Raw genomic sequence first — 12500 nt, 5'->3', positions numbered from 1 at the left:
ATCTGATAAAGAGAAACCCTTAGTATTTCTCTCCGGATTGTTAAGGTAAATTGAGACCTAACGTTAGGAAGTGAAAATAAGTGATAAGTGATAACAAGTGATAACAATTGATAGTAAGCGATGTGAGGATATCTGAAAGAATCACTTAATTGAAGAACAAATTCTCGATCTATTTTTACTGAACAGCACATGAAGACAAACTTCGATACAATAGAGTAAGTGAAAATTCAACTGAACGAAATAGCCTGGCGACAGACGAAACAAAAAGAAAAAGTACTACCAGGCATGGCAGGCGTCTATCGAATTAGACTGAATTCCTTCTCTGCCAATTCATTCCCAGCTGGATGGAATTTCCTGTCAACCGCAAGAATAAAAGGAAAATTTCAATTGGGGTACGGAATAGGCTACTTTAAAAGACTCTCTTACCGTTGCCGGTTGCGTGGTGGGTTGGGGTTGGGGTGTAAGCCGTCAGCCGGGAGACGAACGCTACCGTTGGTCGTCAGGAGGCAGCCGGTTGGATAATGGGCCATGTGTCAAATACGTGTGGACCAAACAATGTTAATGGACCTTATCTGCCCCCCCCCCCCAACCCCGGACCCTTTCCAGAGCTGCTACTTAATACGTGAGTAGCAATGATGAGTGGCCGCTGAGATAAGTAACCGCTTAGGCTGGTTGCTCACCAGGACTCCGTCGTCAAGGACTGCGTGGGATGTCCGGCACGGTAAACGGTATCGTTCAGGTTCGTAGTTTACAAAGGATTACAAAGGCGGAGCATGCCGACAGGAGACCTTTTGGTCCATAACTAGGTCAGATGTGAAAAAGATATATAATAAGGATAAATGAAAAATAAAAATTATAATAATATAAATAACAAATAGAATGAATAAATGCATAGGTATAATTAAATGATAAACAAACAGGTAAATAGTAAAAAATGATAAATTGACAGATAAATAGTAAAAAATGATAAATTGACAGATAAATAGTAAAAAATGATAAATTGACAGATAAATAATAAATGAGAATCAAGTAAGTAATAAACAGACAAATAATAAACAAATCCGGTACTACAGTCATACCCTTTCCCTCGGGATTGTATCCAAGAACACGTCATTGGGCACAAGATGGCTTCGTGTACACTGTCTGTTTAGAGTAAAGAGAATTTTTTTGAGACTGAAATTACGAAACAATAGTTATATTTAGTTCATCATTGCCTGGACGATGGTGTTGGGAGCCCAGGGAGGTTCTTGAATACGCCCGTGACGACCGTGACGCCCGTGACGACCAGATCATGGAGACCTGGAGTTTCCTGACGCAACACATCGTCCGGGGAGAGACAGTCCCCAGTGAGCAGTTTGCTGTCCCAGAGTCAGCTGCAGTGACGATCAGCGACGACGATGATGAAGTGAGGTCCACAGGCTCCCAGAGCCAAGCATCTACTACCACCGGGAAGGGCAAGGGCAAGGGGAAGCGGTCCAGGCCACCAACAACAGAGACAGCCACCACAACCGCCGACACCGGGGTGACCCAGAGCGACCTCAGTGATGCAGTGAAGCAGGTGAGAATCCCAATGTCTACATGCAGATTGTATTCCAGTTTGATCCATTGCTCTTGACATGACATGTGCAATATGTTGCATTGAAATGCTGTACTAAATTGTTCCAATGTTTGTATGTTTCAGATCCTCTCTAAAGCAGATTCCTTGGGGGCCAGCCACTCCTACACCGGCCAACAGAAGATAGTACACGATTTTGCGTGCCTGCTGGAAGGGCACATGTAGGGCATCCCGGAGGACTCCTGGCATGAATTCCAGATAGACTGTCTCAACCTTGTCCACCGCTACAGGCAGCGGTGTCAGCTCTTCCAGCAGCCACAGCAACAACCACCCATGACCTGGCCAGCCCCACAGCAGCAGCAACCTTGGCAGCAACCTCCAGCCAGTCAGCCATCACCTCTAACCTGGATGCCGCCCCAGTCACCACAGTCTTCAGGCCAGTCCTCCTGGACCCGTACCACGGAGTGGGAACCAGGGATGCCACCTGCACCGTCAGCCACCCTTGTCCAGGCTCCTTCACCAACACCTTCAGTGTCGTCCCTGTCAGCCACCTTGAAGACACCTGTGACACCACTTAGCTTCCCGGCCCTGAACCCGGGGTCCGTCGACAGCAGCCTAGAGGGTATTTCACCCTCAACCCTCTTCACCTCCAAGGAACTCGACACACCACCAGTCCAACGGGTATTCCCAGGCAACGGTACCAGCACCAGCAAGGACACTAAGTGAGAGACTTTACAAAGTGAGAGACTTTTGGTAGTCAGAGCCATTGAGAGACTTTTAAATATTTGTAAATAGTTGTACATATTTGTTGTTTGCTGTTTTCGTATTAATAAATTGTTATCTTATTTAAAAAAAACACTTGTTTTTCTTTTTAACCTTAAAATAAAGTTAAAGAGAAACGAAACGAAACGAAAAAAATGAAAAAGAAACTAAAAAATAAAGGACAACGAAAAAAACAACAACAAAAAAGCTCCCCTCCCCCACTCACCCAAAAAAAGCAAAAAGAAACGAAGAAATGGAAGTAAACAAACGAAAAGAGAAACGAAAAGAAAGAGAAACGGAAAAGAAACGCAAGAAACGAAGGATTTAGTTTTTTTTTTTTTGGGGGGGGTTGAGGGGACTTTCTTGCGTTTCTTTTCCGTTTCTCTTTCTGCTGCTGAGGTGGCTGCCAAGGTTGCTGCTGCTGTGGGGCTGGCCAGGTCATGGGTGGTTGTTGCTGTGGCTGCTGGAAGAGCTGACGCCGCTGCCTGTAGCGGTTCGGATCCAAGAAAAGAAGGAAAGACACTCCCCTCCCCCAACCCCAAAGACAAGAAAAGGAAAAGAGTGTTTTTTTGTTTTTTTTTTGTTTTTTTCTTTTTTGGGGTGGGTGGGGGAATCATCTTTTCTCGTTATTTCTTTTCAGTGTTTAAATTTTTTTTCTGACTTCCTTTCTTTAATGTCTTTTATTTTCTATTCCTTCATTACTTTTTTTTTTTGGGGGGGGGAGAGTTTCGTTTCTTTTATTTAAAAAATGGAACAACTGTGGATGCAGCTCATGGAGCTACTACCATTCTTTCTTGCCAAGGGACAGCACCAGCAGGGGACATGTAGTATTGTGACAGGTAGTCTCGCTGATCCTTTGCATCCTTCTGGGTATGATGGCCGGTTAGAGGCAGCAGCCCCTGCAGGTGTCGGTCAGTCCTCCATCCACCAGGGATCAGATCATGTGTGTCCGGATCTTCGCGGTCCACTTCTGAAATTGCGTGTGGGTATCTGATGAGGATGAGGTTGTGCAGGACACAGGCGCACATGGTGATCAGGTTGATGGTGTCGGGGTGCTGATGCATCGTCGTCAAGAAGCAACGGAACCTTTAACACAAAATTCCAAAGGCATTCTCCACGACACGTCGGGCACGAGACAATCTGTAGCTGTATATGCGTTCTCGTAGGACCTGTGACCGATGGGAGAATGGTTTCATCATCCAGGTTCGGAGAGCAAAGGCGTCATCCCCTACGAAGTGATAGGGCACTGGCTGGTCATCATTAGGGAGTGGTTCTGGTTGAGGCACTCCAGCTCTGTTTTCTTCTACGGCATCATGCAGGGAACAGTTACTCCATGTTCCTCCATCCGACGCACCACCCTCTGCCCCAACATCCACATAGAGGAACTTGTAGGTAGCATCTGCCATTGCCATCAGTACAATGCTGTGGAAGCAAGAATAATACGAGCCAGCATTGGGTGACTTCTTCGTGGCGATGTGCTTGCCGTCCACAGCCCCCAGACAGTTGTGGTAGTTCCATCTGGAGCTGAACCTGGCAGCAACTTCCTTCCACTCCTCTTCAGTTTTGGGGCAGCGCAGCACTTCGTCCTTGTAGACCGCGATGATGGCTTTACACACCTCGGGTATGAACTTGCAGATGGTACTTGCTTCAACCCTGAAGCTGTACTGCAGACTTGGATAGGAATTTCCAGTGCCTAGGAAGCGGAGGGTGGCAGCCAGCTTGAGTCCAACTTGAAGCGGTTCCCTCATGAAGGTGGACTGCTTCTGGAGGCGAGGGGTTAACTTCTCAACCATCTCTTGGAACAGGTCAGGTGTGATTCTGAGGTAATTTTTGTAGCCCCTTTGATCTTCCTTGTGGAGTTCAGTCAGTACTGTCATACTGTCCAAACTCGTGCCTTCTGGTCAACCATTCCCTGACCCACACTTTCCTTTGTGTCTTTCTTCGAGGTGGGGTTGCCTTTTCTTGCTCTTCTGCCTCTTCCAGCCTTTTCTGCTGCTCTTCAACAATGGCAAGAGCAGCTGCCAGGTATAGGCATCTTCTCTTCTCTGCAATGGTTGTGTCTCTGGCATTCAGCATGTTGTCTCTTCCACAGCCAATCCAAAAATGACAAGGGGTTGGGGAGGCCCCCTTTTTATATGGCGTGCCCAAGTCGGTACGACATCGTCCGAATTGCGCAAACTCGTCGTGCCAATGCGGGAAGTGCGTAAACTATGCGTGAACTCGTCGTACCAGTTCGTGTCAATGTGGACACTGATGGGCACGCATTCGTGAACTCGTCGTGAACTATGCGTGAACTAGTCGTGAACAGTGCGGGAGCCTCCCAGTCTGTGCCCCAAAATGGCATGACTTGCCACGACAAAATCGTGGCCAAAAGTCGTGCAAGTGTCAGCCTTGCTTTAGCTGCAGCCAGAGCTAGGACGGGGCATATATGAGAAGCTTCTTCTTGAAGTTACTTGGGGTCATGGGATATACACTTAGGTGATACTCAAGTATAGTACATATTATATAAATACATAATAACCTACACACACAGACACACTAACCTACGTACACACAAAGAGTAACCTATACAAACAGACACACTGACCTACCTACACACAGACACACACACACAAACACACACACACACTCACACACACACACACACACACACACACACACACACACACACACACACACACACACACACACACACACACACACACACACACACACACACACACTCACACATTTTTCGCATCTTTCCATATTGTATAGAAAGGGACGAGGAAGACCGTGCCATTTCACTTTGGTGGTGCCTGAGTTACCAGATTCATTTAAAAGAAAAACATCTAAATTTATACAGTCATACATACAAGCTCAAACATACACACACACAAATCTATGCATACAAATATATATATATATACATATATATATATATATGTATATATATGTATACATATCTATATATACATATACATATATATATATATATGTATACATATATATATATATATATGTATAAATATATATAATATTTATATATGTATACATATATATATATATATATGTATATATTTATACATATATATATGTATATATTTATACATATATATATATATATATACATGTATATTATACATATATATATATATGTATATATATATATATATATATATATATATATTACATTTTTCTATGCAAGGTCTGTCCGTTGTGTTGAAGGTGTATAAAATGTTGATGTTTATTCTTTGTAGAACAACAGCGTGATATCTGCGTTACGGAACATTTATGAAAAAAAAAAAAATTGTTTTTAAATCCGCCAAGTATCACTTCTCCATTTTTCAGCAAATTTACACAAAAGAAGCTTTTTTTTCTTTTTTTAGATTTCGGTTGTAATGCGGATAACAATCCGATTCTGGGGATTTATATACCTATTTATTGATGTATTTATTTTATTTATTCAAGATTGAAATGAGTTCGCATGGCGGAGGTTTGCGTTCTCCGAGTACTTTCTTTCATTTATTTATCTGCATTGCGTTTGACCCAGGCAGTTGGCGGGCTGCAGGTATGACCCGTCATCCATGAGGAGCCGAGATGGGACGGGTGGAAAGGGTGATGGAGATGTGGGAAATAGATGGGAATAGGTACGTGTCTCTGACGTAGCTATCTTCCTTATAAGGCGAATAAAGCTCTTAGTATATAGATTTATCCTATTTATTTACTTTAATTAAATCAATTTTAATCTACTTGTTTATTTATTTATTTATTTACTTATTTACTTATCTATTTATTTACGCTCCCTTCGCTACAGTCACGTACTCTACATATCCTATTTTGGCAGACACTAGATGACTATCTTTTCATGGTGACGTCACTATATAAATGCGTGGCGATTAAGGCTCAGATTTAATTCAAACTAAAAGAAAACAATTTCATCCAGATTGAGAGCAACGGTATAGCGAACCGTAAAAAAAAAAAAAAAAGGCAAAGCATGAAGTTCAAAAACACATTTTCTTTTTTACTCAGCGATATCTCTTGAATTCCAAATTCTGTGCCAAATAAGGAATGATCTCGGCTGTGCTATGCTTAGTGAGATATCAGGCCAAGCGAGCAGCGAATTAATGCCTCAAGGACCTGAACTGAATCTTGCAGAAAGTGCAAGAACTTGGAGGCAATTTGGACCTTGGAGGGGGGAGAGGGAGAGGAAGAGGGGGAGAGCATGGAGACAGATGGGGGGGGGAGGGAGCTCCAACGATCGCACCAGAGAGATACAAATGAAAAAAAAAATCGAAGAAAATATATATATTTTTCAAGTTGAATAAAATTACCCGGCGATAGGTGAGATTACAAAAAGTAGTGGTAGTTCGTGGAGGGTCGGCGATTCCATTCAGTGTCTGAAGTCACCCACGGGAGGTAACGGCAAGACATAAGTATGGGATATGTGAGAACCCAGGCTCAGAATCCCTGTTCCAGTGGGTTAAGCGAGACAGCTTCTGCATGCCTAACTCAAGATATCAAAGTGTAATTTCTCCGTACTGAATTGGTGCTTACTCGTAAGAAATCCTTAAATTGGGAGGGGAAAGTCAAGAGATTTCAGATTTACAAGTAGAAGGAACCCACATACCAAAGACTCATTGTTGAAGTCATTTCGAACCTACTTGAGAACAACAATACATACAGTAAGTATGGGACACACGAGAAAACATTAAAAGATTAAGATGAAGACGGTCGTCTATAAATCACCGCTACAGAAGACTACAAAAGAACTAAAGAACACAAACAATTCAGAATTAATAAATCTAACGACGTATTGACATAGAGACACGAGAGGACAGTTAATGTTGTTTTATAAAAGTTTCACGCTACAATATATAAGTTACAGTGGTCATATAAAAACGTGAAAATACCAAGTTAATACCCTCTCTTCTAAGGCACTTTACTTATTATTCTGGCTGCCGCCAGGCGATTTTATTCGTCTCTATGGTAGCCTCCCGATAGCATACGGTCATAAGAACATAAGAATGAAAGAGACTTCAAGAGACCATAAGGCCTACACTAGGGAGTTCCTTGTCCATTATCACTTCTCATCCCCATCCATAAAGTTGTCTAAAACAACTATGAAAAAATTACAATAAGATCGTAAGAGCATAAGAAAGAAGGAGATTGCAACAGATCATAAGGCCTACACTAGGCAGTTCCATGTCCATTACCACCTCTCATCCCCATCTATAAAGCTTTCTAACCTCTTAAAACAACCACTGGTTTCAGCGCTCGCTACATGGTCATCAAGTTTATTCCATTCATTAACCACTCTATTGGTAAATCAGTTCTTGCCTATTTCCAATCTATCGTTAGTTAACCACAAAATTGAAGAATTCCAAATATACGTGAACACACTGATTTCGAGAAAAAAGACATCAGCAGATTCACTATTTGTTCAATCAATTATAATTACCTATCAGTTTATCAATCTATGCATCTACCTACCCATTTAATCACATTTTCAATGAGTTTATTTGTACGTTACTTATTCATTTGTATATTCAATTATTCATATACAGTGTCATTTATATTATATATATATATATATATATATATATGTATATGTATATATATATGTATATGTATATTTTTTTTTACTTCTTACTTCTGCTCCCAGGTAGGCTTACAGCCTGTCAGTCGGGCCAGCACACTTCTCCAGATTGTCCTCTCAAAGCTTCCCTCTTCTCTCAAATCCTCTATTTTTCCTAATCCATTTGCCTCTAGGATTTCTTGAACGCCATCTTTCCATCTTTTCTTCGGTCTACCTCTAGATCTGCTACCTTCTGGTCTCCAGTTCCATCTTTTCTTTGCAATTCTCTCTTCATCCATTCTCTCCACGTGCCCAAGCCACCTTAGTTGTGCCTTTTCTATTTTGTTTCTAGTTGATTTTACTCCAATCATTTCTCTTATTTCATCATTTCTAATTCGATCTCTTTTGGTTTTATTTACTATTGCTCTCAACGTTTTCATTTCTGCCGACTGAATTCTGCTCCAGTCTCTTGATGTTAATGTCCAGCTTTCAGCAGCATACATTAAAATTGGTACCAAAACTGATTCAAAAATATTTTTCCGTAGGTACATTTATATCTTTTAGGATAGGGAACAAGGCACAGACACCTCTACTGTACTTTGATATTCTTTCAGTTATCTCTTCCCTATTCTTGCATCCATCTTTTGTAAATACGCTTCCCAGATACTTACCACAATGTGCTTCTTTAACATTTTCATTTTCAATCATTATTTCTGCAATGTCATAATTTTCTTTTGTGATGGTTAGTATTTCAGTCTTCTGAATATTAATGCTTAGTCCTGCCTCACTAAAGCATCTTTTCCAACAATTTAGAGCTCTTTCTAACTGTAATCTGTCGTTACTCCAGCAGGCAATGTCATCTGCATACACTAGAATATCTCCATCCCCTTCTCCTTGATCTCTTATTCTCTTTTTATACTTTTTGATAATGCTATCCATATATGCTATGAATAATAATGGGGACAAAACACTACCTTGTTTCACTCCTGTTGTTATATCAAACCATTCATCTTTCTCATAACCAGTTCTAACAAGACACGAACATGGCCTATATGTACTCTCTATGGCTTTCTGCAGTTTGCTTGTCATTTTATACTCCTCCACTAAACATTTCCATAATTTGTTTCTTGGAACGGAGTCAAATGCTTTTGCCAAGTCTATAAAAGCACAATACAATTTTTTTTTATACTCCCAGCATTTTTCCATGACCATTCTTAAAATAAAAATGGGGTCAGATGTACTTCTATCTTTTCTATATCCAAACTGTTCTTCTCCTAGTTTCGGCTCTATCACTGTTCTTGCTCTCTTTTCTAGGATTCTTTCATAAAGTTTAGCTACTTGATTGATGAGAGAGATACCTCTGTAATTACCACAGAAACCTGAGTCGCCTTTACCTTTATAGACCGGTAGTATAATGGTCTTGCCCCAACTTTGTGGAATAGTTTCTTCTCTCCAGGCCTTGTTTAATATTGTCAATATCTTCTCTTTTAGGGCATCACTTCCCTCCTTTATCAACTCGATCGGTAAGGCATCTCATCCCGGTGCTTTATCGTTTTTGATCTTCTTCAGGGCTTCTTGTAGCTCATTTCTTGTTATTTCATCATCTTGGCCTTGTCTCTCTTTAACGTCCTCTTCGTTCTCTATACTTTCATCTATGTCTTCACCTCCCACATTCAGTAGGTTTTCAAAATAACTCTGCCATTTCTCGTTTATCTTATTGGGTTCTACAATAACATTACCTTTGTCATCTTTAATGTTATGCACCATACTCTTATCTTTTCTATATGATTTTGCTAATCCAAAGATTTTCTTCTTACTACCTTTTAGATCTTGTTCTATGGTCTCTCCTAACTTCTTCCAAACATTTTGTTTTGCTGTTCTCTTTACTTCTTCTGCCTTATTTCTTGAAGTGACATACTCTATTCTTGTTTCAAGCGTTTTATGTCTCAACCACTTTCTTAGTGCCTTCACTTTTTCTTTTACTGCACACTTTACTTCCTCTGTCCACCATGGTGTATGTCTTTTCTTACTTCCTCCCACCATTTTTGTTCCTAACGTTTCTTCTGCTACACCTTTAATTATTTCCTTCAGATCTTCCCAATCCTCAGCTGCTTCCTCTCTGAGATTAATTTTCTCATCTACTGCTACCTGATACTTGTCTTTTGTTTCAGCATCTTTTAATGACTGAACTTTGATGACTTTTCTCTTTTGTATTTGTCTTTGCTTTATCTTCTTAATATTTAAATCTCCAATTAGAAGTCTGTGATCTGAATTTAGCGAATCACCTGGTAGAACTTTCACGTTGTTGAATAATCTTTTATCAGATGTCAGCATGTAGTCAATAATGGACTTCTGGTCAAACTGATCGGTTAACTGATTCCATCTGTATCTTGTATACCTATGTTCATCTTTATGTTTAAAAAAGCCGTTCATAATCTTCATATTATTTCTTATGCATAAATCTATCAGATTTTTCCCTTCTCTGTTTTTCACCTCTTCTCCAAAGGGTCCTATGATGTTCTGTATACCTCCTCTGTCCAGTCCAACCCTAGCATTAAAATCACCCATGATTATAGTGACATTATCTGGGTCCATATCAATGTTATCCTCCAGCATCTCTAAAAACTCCCTTTTTTCATCATCGGTGTGTCCTTGTTGAGGTGCATACACCTGATATATAAAGTATCTTTTACCTTTGATGTTCAGTACACAGTACATAAGTCTCTCATTTATCAATTTTACGTTTTGAATATATGGTGAGAGTGTTGGTCCTATTATAATTGCTACCCCATGTTTTCTTCTTCCTGTTTCAACTCCACTATACATCAAAACAAATCCACCACCTAAATCTTTTCCTCTTTCCTTTCCAAACTGTCTTGTCTCCGCCATACCAAATAAGTCTATTTTTCTACTCAGCATCATTTCAATGATTTCTTCTTCTTTGCCCTTGTATGTGGCAATGTTTAAAGTTGCACATCTTATTTTTGGCATAGTTCGAGCTCTGGTCCATAAACGTTTCCTATTTCGTCTTCGATTGGTCTGTCCTGGTTCCGAGGCTGTCCCTTGAGTTTCTCGAGCAAATAGGTCTTTTTACGTCATCGGCTAGCTAGGCCTGTCATGACAACCCTCCTCTTTTATCCGGGCTTGGGACCGGCATGGGATTTAGATGTCATTCACCATGGCAGAGTTATATACATACTATATATATATATATATATATATATATATATATATACACATATATAAATATATATATATATACACATATATATATACATATATATATACATATATACATATATATATATATATATTTACATATACATATATACATATATATATACATATACATATATACATATATATATATATATATATATACATATACATATATACATATATATATACATATATATACATATACATACATATATATATATATATACATATATATATATACATATATGTATACATATATATATACATATATACACATATACATATATATATACATATACACATATATACACATATACATATATATACAATTATATATATATATACATATATATATACATATACACATATACATATATATATATGTATATATATATATATATATATATATATATATATATATATGCAGACGCACACACATACACACACCCACACACACACACACATACATACATATTAATCTATCTTATTATTACCTCTTCATCTACTTCTTCACCTTTATTCAGTTCCCTTTTTTTGAGAAACTATTTTTTTCCATTCTTTCTTTCCCTATTATTGAAATTTGAATACTCACTCTGTCACTCTCCCTCTTGCTCACGTATCCCATCTTAACAGAAGGGCCAACTGTATCTACAGAGTAAAACCTTCAATGTATCTATGAAATAGGGCACCCCTCGTCGAGTTACTCCAACGGCGCATGCACATTAGAATCTAAAGTGCTGCTATCTCTGTCTCGCCAAACGAGGCGGGAAGAATCATGCCGAAGCACTTCTCAATACGCTGGTCAGTCGGAGGTGGTGGCCAGGAACTTAGCCCAAGGGTCTACATCCAGCGGCAGAGTCCTTGGTAGCATATAAAGGAGAAGGACCCTTGCTCAACTCCCGGTCCTTAATTGCACGGCACTTGCTTATTCATTCACGCCTCATAGCTCAGATGGAAAGGGGGAAGCTAAGTGCTAACTGCTTAAGAGTACAGAACCACAAACAACCTACTTGGAATAACAACAAGAGGACTGGATCTCATTAACGACATCTCCCCAGGCGACGATGTAGGAGTGCGTCGGAGAAGCGTTCCTCAAATCAGGACCAGAGAGCACAATTTATTCGCTTCATCTTCTTAATTAACGTGAAAAGAATTGTCTTATTCTTTTGTCGAAAAGGACCTTGTATGACTAATTCATCAACGGCTAGGTCGTGACACAAATGTGGAATAACCTCTGACGGCAACGAGCCCTCGTTAAGGACATGAGCACTGTTCTGTTATGATCCATCTAAATACAAATACGTAGGTGAGAATAACTTGTCAAACGAGAGTAACATAATCCTTCCTATATGAAAGACTTCCTTCAAGTGAATAATATCACGTGGTGACACTTGAATATATATAAAT

The 12500-nt window shown here is 39.7% G+C and overlaps 1 protein-coding gene across 1 annotated transcript; it reads left to right on the top strand.

The window, feature by feature from the left end:
- The first annotated feature begins 1279 nt into the window (after positions 1 to 1279).
- On the top strand, positions 1280 to 2129 carry LOC143032119 (uncharacterized). The gene is made up of 2 exons (XM_076196577.1): positions 1280 to 1558; positions 1682 to 2129. Exons 1-2 carry the CDS (start codon positions 1292 to 1294, stop codon positions 1778 to 1780), a joined length of 366 nt encoding a protein of 121 aa, XP_076052692.1. The 5' UTR covers positions 1280 to 1291; the 3' UTR covers positions 1781 to 2129.
- Positions 2130 to 12500: the final 10371 nt, after the last annotated feature.

The sequence above is a fragment of the Oratosquilla oratoria genome, chromosome 13 (genome assembly GCF_046742065.1).
Source record: "Oratosquilla oratoria isolate Oo_2021 chromosome 13, ASM4674206v1, whole genome shotgun sequence".
NCBI lineage: Eukaryota > Metazoa > Arthropoda > Malacostraca > Stomatopoda > Squillidae > Oratosquilla > Oratosquilla oratoria.
This window is presented reverse-complemented; position numbering and strand designations above follow the sequence as displayed.

Coding starts and splice junctions, on each gene's coding strand:
- LOC143032119 (XM_076196577.1), top strand. CDS start 1,292: ATGGAGACCTGGAGTTTCCTGACGCAACACATCGTCCGGGGAGAGACA. Junction 1,559..1,681: donor TCAGTGATGCAGTGAAGCAG/GTGAGAATCCCA, acceptor TGTATGTTTCAG/ATCCTCTCTAAAGCAGATTC.